The 26,854-nt window shown below is 39.3% G+C and overlaps 1 protein-coding gene across 2 annotated transcripts in view; it reads right to left on the bottom strand.

Annotated features, from left to right (window-relative positions):
- The window catches only part of cntn4 (contactin 4), a 192,820-nt gene that overhangs the window by 48,158 nt on the left and 117,808 nt on the right, over positions 1 to 26,854 (bottom strand). For both annotated transcript variants that reach the window (XM_051112477.1, XM_051112478.1), the window contains exons 9-11: positions 25,198 to 25,337; positions 17,325 to 17,454; positions 8,011 to 8,161 (exon numbers count right to left, since the gene is read on the bottom strand). In XM_051112477.1, the coding sequence (XP_050968434.1) occupies positions 8,011 to 8,161; positions 17,325 to 17,454; positions 25,198 to 25,337 (421 nt within the window). The remainder of the gene's footprint in view (positions 1 to 8,010; positions 8,162 to 17,324; positions 17,455 to 25,197; positions 25,338 to 26,854) is intronic.

Here is a 26,854-nt window from a genome sequence, read left to right as displayed (position 1 = left end):
TCTATTCATCAAAGAATCCTGAAAAAATGACTCAACGGTTTTAAATATAGATAATAATAATAATAATAATAATAATAATAATAATAATAATAATAATAATAATAATAAATGTTTCTTGAACAGCAAATCAGCATATTAGAATGATTTCTGAAGGACTATTTGACACTAAAGACTGGAGCAATGATGCTGAAAATGTAGCTTTGATCACAGAAATAAATTACATTACGGGTGCAATTTCATTTATTTGACCTATTGCAACTTCAAAACATGTACACTAAACCATTTTTTAACCATATGTTATATTGTTTATAATATTTTCCTTGATGTTTCTGTATGTTATTTACTCTTCTCTTTTTAATGAGTGATTATTTAAGGAACAATCTAATCAAAATCCATTTTTGTCAGAAATAATTACTGTAATGTCTGGACATTTTATGGTTGATTCTCATTTTCTTCTCTTATATTTTAATTAATCATTTAAATCAATACAAAAACGTTGCTATCTAACATTTTTAGCATGGGAATTGGTGGAGTTATGTTTTATTGCCATAAAAATAATATCACAAAGCATATATCATAAAAATACTGTTTTCTTTAAGCAAAAAATAACTTCTTATTTCTTTCTTCCGATTCTGCGGTGCAGTTACTTTTGTGCGATTCACCCATATGTACATTTGGCCTTGGTTCTCCTGTCTACTTCCTCCTCAATAGTCCACAACCAGAAATCTTATGAAGATCAAAAGAAGACAGTCCAAATTTCCTCCAAAACCCATTCCATCATATATACCAGGCAACCTTTCATCTTCTTCAAAAGGCTATTCTTTGAGAAAGGGCAATTTTAGACACACAGCTTTGTGAAAAAAGAGAGTCAACTCTCCATTAGTTTGTCTTTTACAAATTACGCCTCCACAGAAAACCTTTGATCCTTTGTGTTAACTTAAATTCGTACATCTAATGTTGTCACCTTGTACCGAACGTGTACAGATTTCAGATCACGAGTCAGTTAATGAATCACCTTTCCTGTCTGCATCCACAGGCAACCCTTTTTTTAAACACATATTATGTGCAACGCAATTAAATAATTTGCTAGTAAAGAACGTGCACGACCACACAGACACACGGCGGCTGCAATTGCATCTAACAACTGGCCAGTGTTAATAACCTCCCTCGGGCCGCACACAAACTTATTTTATCCTACTGTTTGTTAAACAAGTGCACATCAGCACAGCACAGGCAAAAATTAACTGTCAACTCAACGGCCACGACCCTACACTACTGCACAGCAGTCATGTGCAATCAACTCAAAATCAGCTTCGGAAACATGCACTCGGGCGCAGCAAAGTCAGCTCGAAAACATCAGCCCATCCGCTGACCTGTCCTACCTAAAACAGCTGATCGTATATCTAGAACAAATCCCCAGCCCTATCTCCTTTATTTATGTGTTTCTCCTGTGGGTATTATTTATTTTACTGCAGTGTACGACTTTCAAAAGGTGTGCGTTTCAGAAGCACCACTATCTTCTTAGGCAAAAAAAGAAAAAAGAAATTCATCTTGCCGTTTCAGCAGCATTCCTGCCACCGATGTCATTTAAGCAGACATCAAGTGGTGAACCAGCACAGTACCAACATTGTTTATTCTACAAAAAATATTTGTTTGTTCCTATCAGAACCATCCTGCGACCCATTTAAGGGTCACAACCTGCTAGTTTTGAATCTCTGATCTATAGAATGTCCAGGTAGAAGCATCAGTTACAAATAAGACAGAAATGGCATCCATCCCTCCCTCCCTTTCGATCTCTCTCCTCTCCTCTCCGGCAGAAAAAAAGGGGCTGCCGCTATGAAGATGGATTATCCTGCTGGTGACACTGTCTCCTCTCCTTCTCCGCCATCAAGGAGAGCTTGCACAATTATGCCAATTAATCTTACACAAAAGGAGTTCAAATGCACCCTGCTTTGATTAGGTCTGGCTCGCAGACAGGTGCTTGCACTCAGCATGCATCCACATACACGCACGCACACGCTAACACCCATTTGCATAAAACAATACATCTGATTATGAATTAGTCTCTAATGGCATTTCCACTTAATGAGAGTGGTGTCTTTATACCTGCTGCTGTTTACAAGGTTAGCGAGAGCTGACAGGGACGCAATATAAATAAGTGGAATAAAGCAAATCTTGAAGCCGACATGAAACCCCCATTTGCAATCCTTTTTATTTAATACATGAGTCACTTACAAAAGCAAGAGGGGGCTTGATTTTATTAGACCTGTCGATGGATTATAAAATTAAATTATATACGCTACCAGTCAAAAGTTTTTGAACAGTAAGATTTTTAATGTTTTTTAAATAATTCTCGTCTGCCCACCAAGCCTGCATTTATTTGATCTAAAATACAACAAAATCAGTGATGTTGTGATATACTTTTACTATTTAAAAATGACTGCTTTTTATTGTAATATATTTTAAAATGTCATTTATTCCTGTGATTTCAAAGCTGAATGTTTAGCATCATTACTCCAGTCACATAATCCTTCAGAAGTCATTCTACTATGCTAATTTGCTGTTCAAGAAACATTTTTTAATTATTATTATTGATATTTAAAACAGTTGATTACTTTTTTCAGGACTTTTTAATGAATTGAAAGATCCAAAGATCCAAAGATCAGCATTTATCTGAAATAAAAAGCTTTTGTAACATTATACACTATACCATTCAAAAGCTTGGATTCAGTATTTATTTATTCATTTTTTTGGGGAAAGAAATTATAGAAATTAATACTTTTATTTAGCAATGATGCTTTAAATTGATTAAAAGTGATGATAAAGACATTTAAAATGTTACAAAAGATTTTTGTAAAATTCTACTCAGCTTTTTTCAACGTAATAAATATTTTTTGAGCAGAATATTAGAATGATTTTTGAAGGATCATGTGACTGGAGTAATGATGCTAAAAATTCAGCTTTGAAATCACAGAAATAAATAACATTTTAAAATATATTCAAATCGAAAAAAAATACATTTTAAATCTAAATTTTACTGTTTTACTGTACTTTGGATCAAATAAATACAGGCTTGGTGAGCAGAAGACACTTCTTTATTTTAACATTAAAAATCTTAAAATTAGAAAAACCTAAAAATTAAAAGCGCAAAAACTTTTGACTGGTAGTGTATAGTGTTATATATGAAGAGTTTATTTGCAAAAACAAATAACTTTTTTTTTTTTTTTTTTACATTTTCAAAAATGTTTTTTATTATGTTATATCAAAATACCCCAACTGCAGTTCGATTGAGATTAAGTGAAATGCACAATAAAAAAACATGATTTTTGAAAATTGTTAAAAATGAAGTACGTTACACTTGATTTTGAAAATCTGGAATCTGAGGGTGCAAACAAACATTGAGAAAATCGCCTTTAAAGTTGTCCATCTGAAGTTCTTAGCAATGATATATTTATGGATTTTTGGCATAAAAGTAAAATCAATCATTTTGACCCATACAATGTATTGTTGACTACTGCTACAAATATACCCATGCTACTTAAGACTGGTTTTGTGGTTCAGGGCCACATATGTTTTATTTAAGCAGTCTTCTATTGACCTTAACCTGCAATTCTGTTCCAAACTAATGCTATTGGCTAATCAAGCTATAAAAGATTTAAAGTTACTATTAGAACATTAAAGTCATTAGAAAAAGTACTTTAACTTCAAAAAAGTAACTTCTCACATACTCTGCTGTACACAATGAAGCTTTTACAGTTTTCATAACAAGTAACAGGACTAAACACCAGTCTAAAAGTATGCGTACATAAGTGTGAGTAGGTGTGCAAGACATTGCCAAAGGAGCTTGAAAGTCAGCGTTTTTCAGAAATACATTCAATTCTGCAGAAAGTTCCCTGGCTGGCTTCCATCTATTGACAATGCAATCAAACATTCTGACCAGACCTCGCTGACCACAATACAACCTGGGACATGTACGTGCAAACTTGTGATTTATCCATTTTTCTTTTTAATTACCTCTGTGTCCAAGATAGGTGGGAAGGTCTATGTGGAAAACCATTTTCTATCAAAGACAAAAAAGAGCACTATTTCATTCTAAACCATTGAGAGGCCCCAAACAGCATTAAATAATTAATGTTCAGATTTTCCATTAATAAACACTCAGTCATTGTCTTTTTTTCCTGCCTGTATAGGCAGACTGGGAAGATTTATTATTTAAATATCTTGTAAGATATGTATGTCTTTTTCTTTAAAAAGACAATCTTTGAAGTCAACCACTTAAACACAAAAACACCCATTCGGCACCTTAATGGCTTCTTTAAAATTCAAATAAGGCTCTTAGCAATCTTTGTAACTACGGAACACTTGGTTCCCCAAAAGAAAACAAGCACTGCTTAACATGATATTTATAGCAAATAAAGCACAGCAAAGACTATTATCTAAAGTGGACGGGTTTAGGACATTTTCGTGCCAGACAGGACAATAAAAAGTCTTCTATAATAAGGTTAAGATAGAGCGGTGCCAAAAAGTATTTGGACACTTAAGCCACACTTAAAATGTCTAAATTTCATTGCCTAGCAAATCTTTCTAATAACTTTAAATGGATTTATGAAACCATTGACCCACAAATAAGTGTGACAACCATTAAATATCCAAATGCTTTTGTTTTCTTTTTTTGAAATGTTTTGCATGAAAAAAACGCATGTTCTGTCCTTGAGTATAAATGCCACTTATTTAGATATTCTGTCACTGAATGCAATCACATTCAGACATTGCTAAGTGTCACTTACTGTAAGTGCCAAACACTTTTTGAGGACACTTTATCTTCTCTATAACCATAAGCAGTTACGCAAGATTTTCTAAAATTAAACCATAACAAACTAGACAACAGACATTCTCTATATTCAAGTCTTTTTGTAGATAAAATTCCTGAATATAGTGTTTAAAAGACTAAGATGCAAAACAAAGTGAAAAGAAGAAAGACGTCACATCAAATCAATTTCCTGCCTTGACTCTTCAAGGTGTAGACATCAAGAATTCATCAGCTTTGCTGTCCTCTCACACAGGACGGCTCAAGGACATGGCAGCGTAACCCTTATGCAAACGGCCCGCCGCTCTGTTTGATGAGTACCAACACCAACTTTGTATATGTAAACGATGGGCAAGCGTGGTGTGCACACACTGACAGATGCATGCACAAACACACGCAGATGCCCTGAACTTTGCCTATCCCACTGTGGTCAGATGCAACCGCTCTGGGTCGGTGACATGCCGCACTTGTATCAAGCTGCGTCTGGCTGCCACTCTATAGCTGAGACAGGGACATATGTTTGTTGATAAAGGCTGGTCTGGCAGGGACGCTGACCTCCTACTAAGAGTGCAGAGAAGTTGATTAACACCCTGCCTTTGCGCGGGAGGGGACGCCACCGGTCACCTGATAAACCTGCAGAGTCCGGTTATGAGCGACTGTGTGATCCATACTGGAGCTGCTAATAAGAACATCAGGCTTCATTTGAATAATTGAGTATGCTCACTGATTTCTATGCGAAATGTAAATCTTTAAGACTGTATTTTAGTGCGAAAATACATTGCATGCAAATATGCCAATGTAGTTAGTCTCTAATTAGAAATAAATGCATTTAGAGTATTTTAGGACTTTAGATAGCTTGCTAAAAAAAATATAAACCAGTTTGAGATAGTAAGACTGGTCTGTTTTGCTGGTTTTAGAAAGTTTTGACAACTTGGCAGCTGGAAAACCAGCTGGTTGACAGGCCAAAACAACTACACTGCTGTTCAAAAGTTTGGGATCAGTAAGATTTTTATTGTTTAATTTCTTATGCTCATCAAGGCTGCATTTATTTGATCAAAACCCCAGAAAAAAACAGTAATATTGTGAAATACTATTTTATGTTTTCTATGTAAATATATTTTAAAATGTAATTTATTCCTGTGATGCAAAGCTGAATTTTCAGCATCATTACTCCAGTCTTCAAAGTCACATGATCCTACAGAAATCATTCTAATATGCTGATTTATCAATGTTGAAAACAGTTGTGCTGCTTAAAGGAGAAGTCCACTTCCAAAACAAAGACTCACATATAATGTACTCACCCAATTGTCATCCAAGATGCTCATGTCTTTCTTTCTTCAGTCGTAAAGAAATTATGTTTTTTGAGGAGCATTTTTCATGGCACCATATCAGTCCATTATATGGAGAAAAATGCAGAAATGTTTTCCTCAAAAAACATAATTTTGAAGACAGAAAGACATGAACATCTTGAATGACAAGGGGGTGAGTACATTATATGTGAATCTTTGTTTTGGAAGTGGACTTCTCCTTTAATATGTTGTTGAAACCTGTGGTATTTTTTTTTCAGGATTCTTTGATAAATAAAAACTAAAAAACAAAACAAAACAGCATTTATTTAAAACAGCAATCTTTTTTTAACAATATAAACTACCATTTACAAGTCTGTGGTCAATTTTTATTATTTTTTTTTAAAGAAATTATTACTTTTATTCAAGAAGAATGTGTTAAATTGATAAAAAGTGATAAAAAGACTTTTTATTGTTAGAAAACAGAAGATAGAAAATATTTATATTGTGAATAAATGCTGTTCTTTTAAACTTTTTATTCATCAAAGAATGCTGAAAAAAAATCACAGGTTCCAAAAAAAATATTAAGCAACTGTTTCAAACATCTATAATTCACGAGTTCATGCTTACATATAATTAGCCGGAGTATAGTAATGCATATTTAGCGTGCTGTCCGGGGAAGGGCTCCGAGCTTGGGAACGGCCCGAACCCAGAGAACCCCCCTGGGTGTAGTGAGAACTCGGAGTGAGGAGATGGGGTGGTGGAGCATTGCTGATAAACTGTCAAAAGGATAGAGGTAAGTCGGCTGTATTTGAATCTATAGCGTTGATTAACTTGAGTGAGCTCCTGTTGTGTTAATTAAAACATCATTAAAAGTAATAAATCAGAATATTAAAATGATTTCTGAAGGATCATGTGACACTGAAGACTGGAGTAATGGCTGATGAAAATTCAGCTTTTCATCACAGGGATTAATTATATTTTCAAGTATATTAAAATAGAAAACCATTATTTTAAACTGTAATAATATTTCACAATATTAGTTTTTTTCTGTATTTTTAATTAAGTAAATGCAGCCTTGATGAGCATAACATAATACTTTAAAAAGTGGACCTTTGTGAAGTGTACCTTTTGATTTGGTGTTACTTTAATTGTACCACTTAATATTTTTTTGTGGAAATCATGATACATTTTGAAACATGTCTGTATTGTCTTTTTTGGATTAACTTAATGCATCTTTGCTGAATAAAAAATCCTTACTGAGCCTTTCTGGGTCTTGAATGTGATGTATTTCATCAAAAATATCTTAATTTGTTTTCTAAAGATTAACGAAGGTCTTACTGGTTTGGAATGACATGAGGGTGAGTAATTAATGACAGAACTTTCCTTTTTGGGTGAACTATTCCTTTAAGGAAGTACCTTTGATAACAGGGCACACGTTTGAGATCGGCAATACACGTCAGAAAATGGCCCACTTTGAGGCTCTTGTGTTTATGGGAGTGAGCAAATAACAGAAAGAGATAGTAAAATAGCATGAAAGAAAGAGAAAAGAGCAGTTGAAACTGAAACACAAGGCCCACTAGAGACGTATTGTTGCGACCCTTAGCAAAGACATGCTGAGACGTGCGTTTTCTCAGGCTGCTGTTGTGGGATTCCACAGGCAGAGATGAATGGCCAAAGTCAGTGGCAGTGCTTTGTTGCTGTGAATAACAGAAATGATTTGACAAAGACATTATATCAAAAACCAGATCTGGAGCACAACCGCAGTATTGTGGGCTCATCATCCCACAGTCCTGTTGACTGTTGTGGCATAAGACAGGAAAAGCTCTGGTTCTGAAGCATTATGTAAAAAGACTGAAATAGAGGAAAGCATCCGCAGATATGACTAATGACATCTGAGTGGGATAAGGGAGTTACCTGCTGCTTTCTCGGAGGGCGTCGTTGCCTTTGCGCCAGGAGATTGTGCCTCGAGGAGACATCTTGGGTTTGCATTCAATGAGAACATCGCCGCCTTCTTTGACTAAAGTGTGGCCCTTCAGCTGGTTTTGGGAGAAATCAGGGGCGACAGCTGAAAAGACAAGTTTTATATTTTATTAAGGGCATATGTCAACAGAAAGCACAGCTGACATGCTATGCATCATGCAACTATTTTTAATAAAATACATAGAAATAAAATAATGTTTTGGCATCAAAACATTATTTTATTTCTATTTCAATTATTTTATTTATTCAATTTTTTTTCTGCAATTTTAAGTTTATATCTCACAATTCCAGCCTTTTTCTGAGATACTGTATAAACTATTCTCACAATTCTGATTTTTTTCTGCAATTCTAAGTTTACATATCATAATTCTGACCTTTTTTCAGAGACAAAAACTCACAATTCTGACTTTTTTCTGCAATTCTGAGTTTAAATCTCACAATACTGTATAAACTATTCTCTAGTTTTCTTTTCTAAGTTTACATATCAGAGACATAAACTCACAATTCTGACTTTTTTTCTGCAATTCTAAGTCTATATCTCACAATTCTGACCTTTTTTCAGCGATATAAACTCATAATTCTGACTTTTTTCCGCAGCTCTGTCTTTATATCTCACAATTCTGACCTTTTTTCAGAGGTAAAAACTCACAATTCTGTCTTTTGCAATTCTAAGTTTAAATCTCACAATTCTAGTCTTTTTCAGAGACATAAACTCACAATTTTGACTTTTTTCTGCAACTCCGACTTTATATCTCACAATTCTGACCTTTTTTCAGTGATATAAACTCACAATTCTGACTTTTTCTGCAATTCTGAGTCTATATCTCACAATTCTGACCTTTTTTCAGCGATATAAACTCATAATTCTGACTTTTTTCCGCAACTCTGTCTTTATATCTCACAATTCTAACCTTTTTTCAGAGGTAAAAAGTAACAATTCTGACTTTTTTCTGCAATTTTGAGTTTAAATCTCACAATTCTAGCTATTTTCAGAGACACAAACTCACAATTCTGACTTTTTTCTGCAATTCTGAATTTATATCTCACAATTCTAGCATTTTATAAGCGATATAAACTCACAATTCTGAATTTTTTCTGCAACTCTGACTTTATATCTCACAATTCTGACCTTTTTCAGATATAGAAATTCACAATTCTGACTTTTTTTCTCAAAATTGCAAGTTTATATCTAAGATTTTTGAGACGTTAAATCACAATTCTGTTCTAAACTGAGCAATATAAACTTTTGTGAAATTTGTGAAAAAAGTCAGAATTGTGATATGAAAACGTACTCGGTTACTATCGTAACCTCGGTTCCCTGAGATACGGGAACGAGTACTGCGTCGTTAGACGCTATGGGAAAAAGTCCTTTTTTCTCCTTGACTGAAGCCTTTTTCATAAACGCAGTGCAACTGCACGGCCATTGGATCGTGCAGAGAAACGAAACGAGCCAATGACTCGGCAGCGATGCTGCACGAGCCTATGGCGAAGATGCCCGCCGAAGCCCGCCAGAAGGGGTGGGGTCAATGGCTATATAAGCGGCCGCTTCGCCATAGGGAATCAGGTTACTTCGACTGAAGCGACGATTATGTCGTGCAGCGACATGGTATGGCCCGTAACGCAGTACTCGTTCCCGTATCTCAGGGAACCGAGGTTACGATAGTAACCGAGTACGTTCCCTTTCGATACTACACTCGTACTGCGTCGTTAGACGCTATGGGAACCGGTCCATAAACGCCATGCCATGGAGAGAACGACCGAACCCGTACTTAGACCCAACGGCCCTAGTGACGAGTAGAACAAGGTCTGGTCGAGAATCGCTCTCCTGTGATTACTCATGCAGAAAGGATTCCCGCCTGTAGGGCGGGGATGTCTAGGCTGTAGAACCTAGTAAATGTGGACGGCGAGGCCCAGCCGGCCGCCGCACAGATTTCTGCCATGGATACACCACTAGACCACGCCCGGGAAGAGGCCACGCCTCTTGTTGAGTGGGCACGCACTCCGACGGGGCATTCTAGACCCAAGGAGGAATAGGCTAGGGAGATAGCATCAACTATCCATCTAGAAAGTCTCTGCTTTGTGACCGGTTGTCCCTTATTGCGGCCACCAAAGCATACAAAGAGCTGATCCGATTTCCTAAAGGGGGCGGATCGCTCGACATACATTCTCAATGCCCTAACAGGACAGAGCAGACTCAACTCTTGATCACCTTCCGAAGAGGGAAGAGCAGAGAGCGTTACCACTTGTGCCCTAAACGGGGTGGAGGGCACCTTAGGCACGTAACCATGCCTTGGTTTCAGGATGACCTTAGAGTCGCCTGGTCCAAACTCAAGGCAGGAGGGGCTTATAGAGAGCGCTTGCAGATCTCCTATACGTTTGACTGACACTAAGGCTAGCAGCAAGGCGGACTTAAGTGTCAGGGTCTTAAGGTCTGCATCCGACAACGGTTCGAAGGGGGAACTCTTTAGCGCCCTCAGAACCGTGGATAGGTCCCAAGTAGGGATAGTGTGGGGGCAGGAAGGATTCATCCTTCTAGACCCCTTCAGAAAACGAATAACCAGGTTGTTCCTGCCAATCGACTGGCCTGCTATTGGGGCATGAGAGGCCGCTATAGCAGCCACATAGACCTTGAGTGTGGAAGGGGAACGACCCTTATCCAACAGCTCTTGGAGAAAAGACAGTATCACAGATATGTCACAAGAAACCGGATTTTTCCACGGGTGGAACACCAGGTGGAAAAAACGGACCACTTAAAAGCGTAGAGGCGCCTAGTAGACGGAGCTCTAGCTTGAGAGATTGTGTTCAAAACTCCTTCCGAGAGGTTCTCAGGTTCCCGTTCAAACACCACAGGTGTAAGGCCCATAGATTGGGCTGGGGATGCCAAATGGCCCCGTTCGCCTGAGAGAGAGGTCTCTCGTCTCAAGGGGATCGGCCAAGGGGCTGCGCAAAGCAGCTGACATAGCTCCGGGAACCATGGCTGAGTCCTCCAAAGCGGGGCCACCAGGAGGAGCTTGTGACGTTGTTCCCTGACTCGTTTGAGTATTTGAGGAATCAAAGACGTCGGGGGAAAAGCATACAGGAGGAGGTTGGGCCAATCGTGGGCCAACGCATCTCTCTCTTTCGAAAAATATATTGGGCAATGAGAGTTGTCTTTGGGGCGAAGAGGTCGACCTCTGCCTTGCCAAAGACCTCCCAAATTTTCTGAACCGTCTGCGGGTGAAGCATCCACTCTCCCGAGGGGACATTGCTTCGTGATAGCATATCCGCGCCCTGGTTCAGTTTGCCCGGCACGTGAACCGCTCTCAATGAAGCCAGGTTGCACTGAGCCCATTCCAGAAGATCCTTCACCAGAGTGAAGAGGAGTCTGGAGGAGAGACCCCCCTGGCGATTTATGTAAGACACCACAGTCATGCTGTCCGAGCGGACCAGTACGTGGTGTCCCTTCAGATCTGGCAGGAAGGCGCAGAGGGCGTGACATACTGCCAGCATTTCCAAGCAGTTGATGTGAAATCCCTCCTCTGCCTTTGACCATAGGCCGAAGGCTGGGCTGCCATCGCACAACGCCCCCCAACCCCTGTTGGAGGCATCCGTTGTGACTACCTTCCTTCTGCAGACCGAACCCAAGGGCACGCCCCTTTTGTACCATTGCAGGTCCTTCCAGGGGGCCAGGGCTTTCACACAAGCTCGGTCCACACTGACATGCAGACGGCCGTGACGCCATGCATGAGGCGGAACTCGTGGTTTCAACCAACGCTGAAGGGGTCGCATACGTAGTAAGCCCAATTCCAGCACTGGGGATGCCGAGGCCATAAGCATCCCCCATCCTTCTTGGGGACGAGGAAGTAGCGGCTGTAAAACCCCGAGTCGCTCTGGGCTGGATGGACCACTTCTATGGCGCCCTTTTCCAGCAATATCATCACCTCTGAGCGCAGGACGTGAGCGTCCCTGCTCATCACCACGGTGGGGACCACGCCGCTGAAACGCGGGGGCCTTCGAGCGAACTGGAGTGAGTAGCCTCTTTTTACTATCCCCAATACCCAGTCTGACACTCCGGGGATGGCCTGCCAGGCCTCTGCCCGAGTGGCCAAGGGTATAATTGGTTCGGGCGGTTGGCCATCGCAATGGCACGAGACACCCTTTATGATTGGAAGAGGAAATTTGCTCTCTTTTTGAGGATGTTTGTGTTTTATTTTGTTCGCTGTCACAGCGACTGTTTGTATGGGCGCAAGACACATGGACCCAGTATTCACAACAGCTTTTACACAAAACACACCGCCCTCGGCACCCGGCATTGAGCGAGGTGCTTGGAGGTTCAGCAGAGGCCTCTTGGGGGGTGGTCCGGCCAGCGCGAGACTTTGCCCCCTCCTCTTCCTTTCGCCTGGATTAGGACGACGACGGAGGCGCCGGATCCAACGCCAGCTTAGGACGCGGTCCCTGACGCTTGGGGAAGGGGTAACGTCTAGCAGAGCGAGAGCGCAGTCTTGGCTCGGCCTTGGCTGGCTGGGCTGCGGCAGCAGCGGCAGAAGGGGTCGTAGACGCGGGTTTCACCGGCTGCTGGGGCGGTGCAGACTTGGGGCGCCCGGAAGCAGCTGTGGAACTCGAGCGTTTTGGCAGAAAGTGTCGCATAGCCTGGGACGACTTTTGTGCCGCAGAGAAACGCTCAGCGAATCCCTCCACGGACGGCCCAAACAGACCTGTGGGGAGATCGGGGCATCCAGAAAGGGAACCTTATCCGCATCCTTGATCTCCGTTAACGTGAGCCAAAGGTGGCGCTCGAGCACGACCAAGCTGGCCATGGATCTGCCAATCGCCTGGGCTGTGGCTTTTGTAGCGCGCAGAGCCAGGTCCGTGGCGCTTCGCAACTCTGTCAAAGTGGCAGGGTCCAAGGCAGACTTGTCTGATTGGGCGAGAAGCTTGGCCTGGAACACCTGGAGAATTGCCATCGAGTGCAAAGCTGAAGCAGCTTGTCCGGCCGACGTGTAGGCGCGTCCGGCGAGAGCCGAAGTCGTCCTACACGGCTTAGACGGGTGGGAAGCCTTGGTTTTCCATCCGATGGCAGTGGGCGGGCAAAGGTGGGCGGCCACTGACTCATCCAGGGAGGCAGCTTCTCGTAACCCTTGTCTTCGGCGCCGTCGACAGACGTGAGGGCGGAGGAAGACTAGGCACGCAGGCGCGCTGAGTAGGGGGCGCGCCAGGATCTGGTGAGTTCCTCGTGGACCTCAGGGAGGAACGGAGAGGCCCGCTGGCGAGGGGCCTGACGGCGCCCCGGCAGGAACCACTCGTCGAGGAGGCTGCGTGGGGGCTCCTCCGGAGGAGACCACTCCAATCCCAGCTCGTCCACAGCTCTGGTCAGAACGCGGAAGAGCTCGGCGTCCATGCCAGTCTTGGACCTGGGATCGCTGGTGTCGGCGGATGGCAGGGGGGCGGGGTCATTGATCGAGCCCGACAGCTCCTCAGCATCCGAAGCAGCCAGTGACATGCTGTCCAGCATGTCATCTTCACTCCCGCCGAAGGAGACCATGTCGCTCGCAGCCGCAGAGGGACACAGATCCGGGCGGGTGAAGAGCACAGGGGAACCCTCTCTTTGTGGAGAAGGCGAGGCACGCGGGGGCTGAGCCGACGTGAGCTCACCTAACTCCGAGCGCTGAGATCCTCTACCCCGCTGTTTCTTCTTCACAGGCTCCTGTGAAGAAGGAAACGGGAGGGCGCGAGGGGCGGAGTCGCGTTCTGAAAAGAACGCTATCCGTGAGCGCAGAGAGGAGAGACTCATATCCCCGCAATGGGGACAATCCGTCTCTTTGAGTGCTGCCTCCGCATGGGGAAGCCCCAAGCAGGAGACGCACTCACCGTGATTGTCGGCAGCATGCAAGGGGGCCTTGCATGCACGACAAAAAAACGGCGCGGCATTTGAAACAACGCCTTATTTGCTCTTTTAGCGCGAGAAAATCGCCGGATGGCGGCAGGGGAGGATGCGTTGCAGCCGGCGTCAGCGGGCGGCGAGTCAGCTGCAGAATCACTCCGCTTGCAGGTGCTTGTCACGGCGAGTAGGCTTCGTTCTCGTAAGCGAAGAATCGTCGCTGAAGGAGAAGAAATCTGATTCCCTATGGCGAAGCGGCCGCTTATATAGCCATTGACCCCGCCCCTTCTGGCGGGCTTCGGCGGGCATCTTCGCCATAGGCTCGTGCAGCACCGCTGCCGAGTCATTGGCTCGTTTCGTTTCTCTGCACGATCCAATGGCCGTGCAGTTGCACTGCGTTTATGAAAAAGGCTTCAGTCAAGGAGAAAAAAGGACTTTTTCCCATAGCGTCTAACGACGCAGTACGAGTGTAGTATCGAAAGGGAACTGCAAATACCTATTTTTTTTTTTTTTAATCCAGAGTGGAAATAAGCTTCCATAGAATCCAGCACTGACTGAATGTCATGAATCAATGTCACAGGACAACTTAAATGCTCTTCTAATTATGCCATCTCAGTTTCTGATCACTAACAATCTGATCACTAATGATGTCACTGTGCAAACAGAACAGGCTAAAAACATCAGAGTTGTGACATAGCAGCTTGCTTTGTGGTGCTCATCCAGTCACCAGTTTGAATTGGGTTTGTGATTTTTCCATTTCCCCCCTCTCATCCCCATTATTTTCTGTCTTTTATTTTATTGTGCCAATAAACAAACAACACACAAAGAACTGGTAAAATATTTAACAACAATAATATTTAACAACCGAAGACCATCATGCATCAGGCCAATTTCTCCCTTCGTATTTGGCCATAATTACAGGTACGCAGGCACGAGGATTAAGGACTATTTAGAGCACATCCTCTCTAATCACTGCACTTCAAAGGAAGACATGTGTACGTGGGTACGTATGATGTAGAAACAGAGATGGCAGAACAGAGGCTCTGCGTATGTTGCACACTTTAATTATCACACGCTCCCTTTCTCTACTAAGAAAAACAAAGGGAAATGTCATGTCCTTTCCTCTTTTTTTCCCACGTTCCCCACTCAAATGAGTTTTTATTATGATAATTTCTCCAGCTTTACAATCTTCACACTCTGTCTTTTAAAAGGCACTTCAATTATTTTATCTGCACGAGGGACTGACAATTATTCTCCTGTGAGTTCAGTTTCCTGGCCACTTTGGCGGTTGAATTTTTATGGCAAAACAATAAAGGAAGAAAGTCGTGGGTGAAGAGAATGTGGATGTAGACAGCAAGTAAACAAAGCTCTGTGGTGTAATGCATGTTACTGGCCATGACAACTGCAATCCCAATTGAATGTGCAGAAACCGTTTGCAGCAAGTCATTTGTAGGTTGACTTCCTAAACAAATGCAAACACTGCAGTGCTTTCAAAACATTTCTATGTGTTTTAAAGGCTCAACATGTCAGCTTCTGACTCACACTGGTGCAGGTTCAAAGATTCTTTTAGTACTTTTAAGGAATAAATGAAGAGTTCAGATGCAAAAGCCTCTAAATCCATCTGATGTATTTCTTTAAAATTAGCATTTCTTTCTGGCTACTTTGTATAGGTTTTTTATGTAAGTACTGGTACTTCTGATTGGACTGAGGCTGGAATTTAGCAGGCTGAAGTAAAAGTATTTGATGGACAAATAATATGTGTCAGGAGCATTCACTCAGTATTATCATCTCATTTTTGACCGAGATGGCTTTTAGCTGGTTTTGCATCTGAACTCTTCATATATTTAAAAACATAAAACTGATTAATTTCAATAACGAATACATATAAAACAGACCTTTGAAAAGGTATGTTTACACAGTTTTTTCATATGCATCATTACATGCGACCCTGGACCACAAAATCAGTCATAAGTAGCACGGGTATATTTGTAGCAATAGCCAAAACTACACTGTATGGGTCAAAATTATAGATTTTTCTCTTATGCCAAAAATCATTAGGATATTAAGTAAAGATCATGTTCCATAAAGATATTTTGTAAATTTCCTAACATAAATAAATCAAAACTTAATTTTTGATTAGTAACATGTATTGCCAATGACTTCGACTGGACAGCTTTATTTTGATTTTTTTGCACCCTCAGATTCTAGATTTTCAAATAGCTGTATCTCGGCCAACTATTGTCCTATCAAACCATACATCAATGGAAAGCTTATATATTCAGCTTTCAGATTATGTATAAATATCAATTTAAGGGTCAAAAATGGCCCTTATGACTTGTTTTGTGTTCCAGGTCACAAATGCAATCTAATAACTGGTCTTAAACATTTAGTAGACAACAATACTAAACTAAAAAAACATGTAATTACATATTCCATTCATTTGTTTTTATTAAGTACCACTGATAAAACGTATAATGGGTATCTTTTACTACAATTTGTCATATAAACAACAACTCAGCAACTGTTGGTTAGCCATTTGATTCACTAATTTGACTCATTAGAATCATTTGTTCAGTAACCAAACTACACTGTTTGCACTATATGTTTCTGATTCACTAAAAAGATCCAGCTCATATGAGTCATTCATTTGGGAATCATACTATACTGGTTGAGCTGTAAGTTTTTGATTTACTTAAAAAAAAGAGCAAAATCATAAGAGTAACTTGTTTTGTTATCATGCTACACTGATTATCCCTGGTGAAAAAAACAATCACAAAATTTGTAATGGTTTTACTGGTTATAATGGGACTTGTCTTTATGAGACTTGGTTTTAATGGAAACTGTAATGGACCTTGTTGGTCTCTACTGGTAATTGGTCACCTTCTATTGGTGGCTTGTTAAAACCAATAAATCCTAATGGAACATGTCCCAAACACACTACAGAAAGACATTTTTTAATGGTTTGTAATGGATAAAAGTTGATGGTTTCAAGGTATTTGTAGTGGAAACCATTAGGATTTTCTGTGATTAGTGCAGGATCAAAGTATTTTATTTTGGTATAAGTTTGTATAAGCGGAAGAATGTCAATGACAGAGCTACTTGGCTTAATCAATGGCGTGAGTGTGGGGCGGGGCTTTCATTTTATCTAACCAATGGTAGCCTGTTTGAACTAATCATTAATATTTTAAGCAACACTCTCCTTGACAGAGACTCACCTCTGAATAAGCACAAAATCGAATTACATTATACGACTCATAATTGGCCATTATCAGGAGCATATACTTGAGATAAAGAGCGTAAGCTATTTTGACGCAGTCGTTATTTTGTGCTTTGTAAATGTACAAACCACACTAATATTTCAGTCAAATGCAATTAAACAGGTTTCACTTACCGATAACTCTGAGTTCAGCGTTGGAGTACACTTCTCCATACTTGTTCCCAGCCACACACTGGTACATTCCAATATCAGCGAGCGCCAGGCGAGTGATGGACAGGGCGCCATTAATGACCTGCACCCTCTCCTGTGGAAAACAGGATATCTCTGTTAAGAGACTTTTACTGAGATTGCTAATCTGCATAAAAGCACAACGTGTCTGGGAAGGTAAATTATGTCTGGAGGTTGATGGAAACGATCATAAATCTGAGTGTTCATTACTAATGGGAGACAGTGCGTAGGGAGGCTGCTCAAAAACGACGGCAATAAATCTGTATGTTTATGAGATGGAAATAAAGCCCTGGCTTGTTTACTTCTTAACCAGAGCTCAAGCCTCTGTATTCCGCGGACAAGCCGTTGGGAGGCTGGATGATGTTTGCCATTATAAACAGGCTGGGCTAATATTTTAAAGCTGACAGCTTTATACTATTTCTAATATGTGATGGAATGTACTTTGCATGTCTTCTGATGTTAACCCAAGTTATTTGATGCATATAATGTAAACAACATAAAATGTTCAAAACCCCAAAGACATTTTAAAACACGAGGACACTGCAATCAAAGGCATATATACTCTATTTATTAATAAATATATAAACCTTCAGCCTCAGTCACCTTGAGAGCATTTAGTTTCCACCTCATGTTTCGGTTCAAGAGGCATAAACAACATTTTAAAAGGCTCATAAAAAGACAGGTTCATATTAAAAATTGGCATGAAAAGTGGCAGAACACTCTCTGCTGTGGTTTAGAGTGTATTCTGTCCTTTTATACTTCACATTTTGCCCTTCGTATGTAAGGTATAGTTCACAGAAAAATGAAAACATAAAAACCCTGTCATCACAGCTGTGTTGACATTCAGACAAACAGAACAATTGTGAATGTGAAATTTCTTTTAGACAGTGCCTTGCGAAAGTATTCAAACCCCTTCATTTTTTTCACCTTTTTTTGTTGTAGCCTTATGTTAAACTGCTTTAAATAACTTTTTTCCCCACATCAATCTACACTCCACACACCATGATGACAAAGCAAAAAAAATGATTTGTGACAACTTTGCAAATCCATTAAAATTAAAACATTGAAATAAGTACATTGCATAAGTATCATACGCAGTACTTAGCTAAAGCACCATTACAGACTCAATTCTTTTGGGGTATGATGCAACAAGCTTTGCACATCTGCATTTGGCAGTTATCTGCCATTATGCGCCTCACCTCTTCACCTCTCAAGCTCTGTCAGCTTGGATGGGGGCAGGCACACATTTTCAGGTTTCTCCAGAAATGTTTAATTGGGTTCAAGCCCAGGCTCTGGCTGGGCCACTCAAGGACATTCGCAGAGTTGTCTGTAAGCCACTCTTGCTGTGTGCTTAGGGTCACTGTCCTGTTGGAAGCTGGATCTTCAGCCCAGTCTGACATTCTGAAGGCTCTGGACTACATTTTCATTAAGGCTATCTCAATATTTTGCTGTGTACTCTGGTGAGTCCCTCAGTCCCTGTTGATAAAAAACAGCCCCACAGCATGAGGCTGCTACCAGCACACTATACTTTTGGGACGGTACTCTACAGGAGTGTCTGGTTTCCTCCAAATATGATGCTTGGAATTAAGGTTCAACAGACCAGAGAATCTTGTTTTTCACAATCTGAATGTCCTTCAAGTACGTTGTTGCAAATTCCAAGTGGGTTTTCATGTGTCTTCACTGAGAAGAGGATAAAAACCGGATTGGTAGAGTGTTGCAGGGATGTTTGTCTCTTTGTATGTTTCTCCTATCTGCATATATGATCATGGAGCTCAGCTAGAGTGACCATCAGCTTCCTGGTCACCAGTCTAACCTAGACCCTTCTCCATGAATTACTCAGGTTGGACAGGAGGCCAGCTCTAGGAAGAGTCCTTGTGTTCCAAACTTCTTCCATTATGGATAATGGAAGCTACATGCTTCTGTGAACCTTCAATTACAGCAGATTTTTTCTTACCTCTTCTTCAGATCTGTGCCTGTCTCCGAGCTCTGCAGGCAGTTTTTGACCTCAGGGCTTCTTTTTTGCACTGATATGCATTTTGTAGCTGTTAGACATATTTATTAAGATGTTTGTCTTTCCAAATCATACCCATTCAATTGAATTTGCCACAGGCAAAGTGTAGTAACATCTACAAGCGATATGAATGCTCCTGAGCTAAATTTAAAGTGTCAATTTCAAGGGTATGAATACTTATGCAATGGAATAATTTCCATTTTTTATTTCTAATAAATTTGCAAAGTTGTTACAAACATGTTTTTTACTTTGTCTTTATAGTGCATGGAATGTAGATTGATATGGAAACAGCCTTTAACACAAGGCTGCAACATAAAACGTGAAAAAAATAAAGGTGTCTGAATACTTTCGCAAGGCACTGTATAGTAGTTCAGCAAACAAGTTAATATTGAGTAACTTGCAAGTTGCACACAATATTGTTAATTTGTCTGTTTTTACTCTGCCAATGACAACTCCAAACGAAGCCAAAAAAATCTACTGTTGGTCATCTCCAAACAAAAAGCAGTAGTGGTGTTCCTAAATGAAGTTAAGTAAAAGATTCAATGACTCATTTCTCAGTCATGTGTTTTGTTACTGAATGAATCAGTTTTTTTAAACAAATCGCTGCATGAAAGACATCAGATTCATGAAGGGAGTCAGGTGTTTAGTTCCTGAATGAATCAGGTTTTTTTAATAAACCGGTTAAATGACTGATTTATAAATGTTAATAACAAAGAAAATAAGCATTTATTACATACATACATAAAACCAATATTTGTAAAATGTGTTCATATATGTGAATGTTTCACCACATTTTTACATTTAACTTTTAATTTATTTTTCAGTTTTCATTTTTTTCACTTTATGCTTATGTAATAAATAAAACCCATACTATTTATGTCAGTAATGCATTGGAATGGCAAGGGGATGAGTACATAATGACACAACTTTAAGTTTTGAGTAAGCTTATATTTTAAGTATGAATTTTTTATGTCAATACTATAGTCATGGCATATTAAACACCAGTTGGCCCTTAAAATAATCTGTGCTTGAATGAGATTTGTGGCGGTGTATTTTGACATGGAAAGGAGAAGGAAGGGACAAATGTACAATATGGGACAAATAAGCCTTCACAGAAAATCACATGGTGGCATATAGCAGTTTGGAGTGAGGCGATGATTTACTTTACTACTGTACTAATTAACCGTGACGTTCCTCTTAAATCAGCAGTTTTGCACGTGGCGGGACCTGAGGGAGGGGAGCATCTGCACGCCTGCACTGAAATGCAAAGTTTGGCAATGTCACTGTTTGAAATCCGTCGGGTCAGGACATAAACCGCAATGCATGACTACAGTTGCGGCAAATCTCATCCTGATATGAAGTGCGTGTGCGGGCTGCAACACATTTTCATTTCCTAAGTCTTGATTTAAATCTATGCCTTGAAGAGACGATAATGTCCCCTTTCATTCAGAACACTACATGTTAGGCCCCATTACCAGTTTGTAGCTGTTGTAAACACTTCATTTTATATTACGTGGTAGATTTTAAATCAAACCGCTACAAAAATAAGCTATGTTCCGTGTAAGCAGTATGAGCCAGTATCAAAAAAGCACAATGATACGGGTGAACAAGATCATTGACACGTTTATTACTAGATTAGGCAAGATACGGTTATGTGCCGTACATCATATTCCTTTCTCTCAGTGTCTGGAGGTTTTTAGCTGGTCACCTTAGCAATGCTGCGTTGCAATAAGGCAGAAAGAACACGAAAGGTCCCCATTGATTAAGCGCAGTGAAAATAACAAATGGTATAAGTCAACAACCCATGCTTCTGCTACATCAATGACCTTTAGTTATACAATTGATTAAAGCTCTGATGTTGACGGTGACATTTGGAGATTGTAATAATTCTGCACTGATTAATTCATTTAACCGGGATACACTGAAAATCAACATTTCAAAATCAAAATGTAAGCTCAGGCTATGATTCAATCAAGAGAATGTTGTGCCCTTGAGACATTAGTCTGTCATACTACAAACCGGGTGGAGAGAGGTACGATTCTAGAAAGGCGCAAGGTCTTTCAAATCATAAATGCAAAATAAAGAGATTTTACTGCATTTAAAATTCAAGTGTACCTTTTGGCAATTACCTTGGCACACAACAACATACCTGTAAAACATTGATCATTATGCAAATTCGCTTTTTCAAATACAAATTCACTCAACAAACGTGGAGCCTGACCAGCAAAATCTGCATTAGCAATTATTTCCTGAGGTCCAACGCATGTAAATGAACTTTTTTTGATTGCGTATTCCGTTGGAAGCGTTCTCTAATAAAGTGCAAAACAATAAAACGGACAGACTGCTAATTATGCAGCGCTGATAGATATTCTAATCTGGTGGTGTGAAAGATGAAAAAGAATGAGTGACAGATGAAGAAAGACAAGTGGCCATTTCTCTCGACACATAAGCAGTGTCTAAATGGTTCAATATCTTTTGTTTTGTTTGCACCCACATTGCACAGCAAGGCTAATTTACATGAAGTTTACTGATTTGTTTATTCACCACACCATAGAAGAGCTACTAGTCTCTAAAAATAACTTTGTGCGCTTCGAGTTTGGAATTCTGGGTGAAATGCTCTCAGTGGAGACAGGCTGTATATTACATTGAGTGTCGAGACGTATAAATGTTTATCACCTCTTTTACCATAGTTTAAATGGATTTCAGAGAAAGACAAAACAATAAGAGCTTGTCTAGTACACAGTAAAGGTTTATAAGCCTCCTCCTAATGGCCTTCAAGGAAACAGGCTTAAATTCTCCTGCTTCAGATTGGAGATTTAATGGGAGATTGTCTTGCATCAAAGTCTCTTGCATCTCGTGTCCATCGCTATGAATGACAACATTCAAGCCTTAATGTTCATTAAATGTGTTTTACTTTATTTAAGGACTTTTTAAATGTCCTTCATATTCTCAGCTTGTGTTGTTTGCTGATGTTTGTAGGTTGTAAACCAGTAATTATGTTTATGTAATGATGAGCAGTAATGATGATTAAAAGAGCTATAATTAGCATGCTCCTCTCTGCACCTTATTTAAGGCCGACACAAAATCAAAACTGTCCTGTTTATTCATCTTACTATATATACTAGCAAGAAAAATGGTTGTCTTTCATCAAAATGTCAAGACTTGCTCCACTTTTCATATGACCCCACAAAAACTTGTGCTGTTAGTGTTTTGGGAGAGGTTTGTAGGTTCTGTAAAATCCCAAAGTGCCCATTTCTCATAATCCAATAAATTCCTAATGGATAAAAATCAAGCCCCTACACTTTTCTTCACATTAAACTTCCTGAAAAGTCACACAATGGAAATAAAATGAGTGATAAAGTCATTTCACATCACCTTCAACCATTTAAAGAATAACTGACAAACTCACAAAAAAAGAAAGAGGTATGAAATGAAAATGTGTTGGTTCAGTCTTTAAAATGTGTTGTTAGAGAGCACTGCTAGTGCTTTCTGCTAGCTATTGCCATCTTGAGTTTATTGCATTTTTGGGCAGCTATTCCCTCTCATTGTCAGAAGTGGTGGATATTTGGAAGCTTTTATGTTCTCAATTTTGTCCATTCCTATTGTTACGATAATTCTGGTGTGGCCTATAAGGTCCGCAGAACGACATATCAGGTACTCCAGTGGATTCACTCTGATTTAGATGGTTATAGAGAAGCCATTAAGAAATACACTCTAAAGCACTGGTCTCACTAGATTAATAAAGATGGCTGGTACATCTACTGTGATGATACCAAGTCACTCATATAACCTAAAAACAAGACAATAAACAACAAGTTTCTTAACTTTCTTTGTATTGTGCATTCGTTTGAATACACATGATATCTGTATTTTTGTACTAAATACAATATTTAAACGATACAGTGTTTCCCCCGCCATTACATTAGGGGGGGCAGCCCCTAAAATAACAGAAACAACAAATAAAAAGGGTTAAATTTTAATTATAAATTAATTATTATTAAATAAATAATAAATAAATAAATAATTATTAAATATATTAATTATATTTTCATTATAACTTCATATATTTACATTAAAATATATTTAACGTGAGTTTTCATGGTCAATTACAGGCAGTTTCTTAATTTTATCTCTTCCTATAGGTGCATACCATACGCTTGTCAAAATGATGATTCGTCAGTTTCAGATAGCCCCACCCACATTTATGTTTACAACGTAAGTTCAAAAGAGTAAAATGTATAAATAATGCTGAATTTGAAAATAGTGAAACAACCCCCAATCAGTCTTTAAAAAATATTGTATATTCCAAATTTAAAGCCTTAGCACTTAATCTGGAGAGCCTACAAATTAAAAATCAGATAGATTTATAGATTGGAAACTTCTGAGCATGTGCAAAGCATCATATTAGCAAAGGCACAGTGTGCTGCTAAATAGATGCGTCCTTTGTGGACACAAACAAACATTGTGCTAGATACTGTTCTCCACAACAAACTGCATATTAGCTGCGCACATTTCTGCGGTCTCTTTTACTCTCCTTTGAACGCGAACTGACAGAAGCACTTTAAAGCTCGTCTGCGAAGCCCTGTCGTCTCAGGTAAAGCTGTACAATAAACTTTAATTAACCCTAGGTAATGCATTAACTAACATGAACAATGAGGAATACATCGGTTACAGTATTAATTAATCTTTGTTAAGGTTAATTAATAAAATGTTAACAGATAACTTAATTTTAATAATGTATTAGTAAATATTGAAATTAAAATGGATGCTAATCAATGCTTTAGAAGTGTTGTGCATTGACTATTTATGCTGTATTTTCTATTGCCAATTTGATATGCAGTTTTCATACGCTACACCTTGCCTATCCGGTTTTATGTAGGCCCACCCACTTAAACATTTTTGGCCTCGCCCCTGGTATGGACAAAGATCCTTTTAAGATCTTCTACTGTTGTGTTCCACAGAAGAAAGTAAGTCAAATGATGACTGAATTTTCATTTTTGGGTGAACTGTAATTTTGAATACAACTTCTATTATGTCATTGTCACTATATTTACTAAAATTCTGTTAAATGTCCTTAAAGGAGAAGTTCACTTCCAGAAAATTTCCTGATAATTTAGCCACCCCTATGTCATCTAAGATGTTCATGTCTTTCTTTCTTCAGTAGCGAAGAAAGTTTTTTGAGTAAAACATTACAGAAATTTTCTTCATATAATGGACTGCAGTGGGTTAAAGGTCCAAACTGCAGTTTCATTGCAAAATGTATATACTTTTTAACCACTAATGCTCATCTCACACTAGCTTTGTGATGTCTTCATGCATTGCATAATCACATTGTTCTATGTACTTTGGTTCAAAAAGGTAGGGTAGGGCAAAAAACTCTCCTCCAACTTCAAAATCGTCCAACATCATTATTTTACCTTTTTTGGTAAAGGGGGTTTGACTTTCTTTGCATGTTCGCTTTGTAAACACTCTGTCTGTACTTCCGCCTACATAGTGTGTGAGGTCAAGCTAGTGCAAGATGAGCATTTGTGGTTAAAAAGTTTATAAATTTGTATTTTTCTTAAAAAATCGCTAGATAAGAACCCTTATTCCTCGGCTGGGATCGTGTAGAGCCCTTTGAAGCTGCAATGAAAATGCAATTTGGACCTTCAACCCTCTGATCCCCACTGAAGTCCGTTATATGGAGGAAAATCCTGAATTGTTTTTCTCAAAAATGTTAATTTCTTTACGACATGGGGGTGAGTAAATGATCAAGAAATCTACATTCTGGAGGTGAACTTCTCCTTTAAACTTTAGAGGTGAACTGACCTCGGTAGGCTCCAGGTTTTCTCCATTCTTCATCCACCTGTAAGAGGGCTTGGGTTTCCCTGTGGCCTTGCATTCCCACACCAGAGAGTCATCGATGGCCTTCTGCACATCCTGGGGCTTTTCAATTAGCTGGGGGGAGGCTGAAACAACCAACAGCAGAGGTAATGACTACACAGAATTACTTTAACCTTGATTATTAGCCGTTATGTGTCCTTCAAAGTGGACTTACATTATTAGAGCCATGAACTGAGGGAAATGGTGTGATGTAATCACAATAATGGCACATACGAAAACAACAGCAGTAGAAGCAGTCAGGTCCAAATGATTCACACTTCCACTTAGAAGGGTATAGAAAGGATATCTCATCTAATATATTAGCATTGTCTAAAAGCTAGTACCATAAACTACCTCAACGAATACCATTAGGGTAAATTATGGCTTAATTATAAACAAACTGTATTGATCTTTATCTTTTAAATGCATGTAACTCAAACCTAGTAAATAATTGACTAAGAGCGCATTTAGAGAATCATTTATGAGTATTTTCCCTAAAAGGACAATAAAAGACAGATAAAAATGGGTAGAATATATACAAACCAACAGTACAAAATAAACAAAACTTCACTGAGCTAAGAGTAAAGTTTTGCTGGAAATGGGAAGTAGTCATGTTCGAATCATACAGTTGAGGTCAAAAGTTTACATACACCTTTTAGAATCAGCAAAATGTTAATGTCTTACCAAAATAAGAGGAATCATACAAAATGCATGTAATTTTTTTTATTTAGTACTGACCTGAATAAGATATTTCACATAAAAGATGATTACATATAGTCTACAGGAGAAAAAAATAGCTGAATTTATAAAAATTACCCTGTTCAAAAGTTAACATGCGCTTGATGCTTAATATTGTGCTGTTACCTGAATGATCCACAGCTGTGTTTTTTTGTTTAATGATAGTTGTTCACAAGCCCCTTATTTGTCCTGAAAAGGTAAACTGCCCGCTGTTCTTCAGGAAAATCCTTCAGGTCAAATTCTTTGTTTTTTCAGCAATTTTGTGTATTTGAACCCTTTCCAACAATGTGTATGGGGGGTGGCTTTGAAGATATGGGTAAATTTAACTTATTTTGTTTTCTGGGAAACATGTAAGTATCTTCTGCAGCTTCTGAAGGGCGGTAATAAATGGGAAAAATATGATATTTAGGTAAAAGATGAAAAATGTACATATCTTCAAAATTCTGTTCAAAAGTTTTCACCCCCCGGCATTGTATTTCCTTCTGAAGCATCAGTGACCGTTTGAACCTTCTGTAATAGTTGCATATGAGTCCCTCAGTTGTCCTCAGTGTGAAAAGATGGATCACAAAATCATACAGTCATTGATCAGGGCCTTTTTTAATAAAATCAACTATTATTTTCTCTTGTGGACTATATGTACACGTCTTTTTTTGATGTGAAATATCTTTTTCAGGTCAGTACTAAATAAAAACTAACATGCATTTTATATGTTCCCTCCTATTTTGGTAAAATAATTAATATTTTGCAGATTCTGCAAGGTTTATGTAAACTTTTGACCTCAACTGTATGTGAATTGTTCTTTTGAAGAACAGTCAAATCTAGTCAATGAATCAAAGCAGTCTAAATGATTAATTTATGAGCTGGG

The sequence above is a fragment of the Labeo rohita genome, chromosome 6 (genome assembly GCF_022985175.1).
Source record: "Labeo rohita strain BAU-BD-2019 chromosome 6, IGBB_LRoh.1.0, whole genome shotgun sequence".
Lineage (NCBI taxonomy): Eukaryota > Metazoa > Chordata > Actinopteri > Cypriniformes > Cyprinidae > Labeo > Labeo rohita.
The sequence above is the reverse complement of the archived record's forward strand: the minus strand, read 5'-3'. Positions and strand labels throughout refer to the sequence as shown.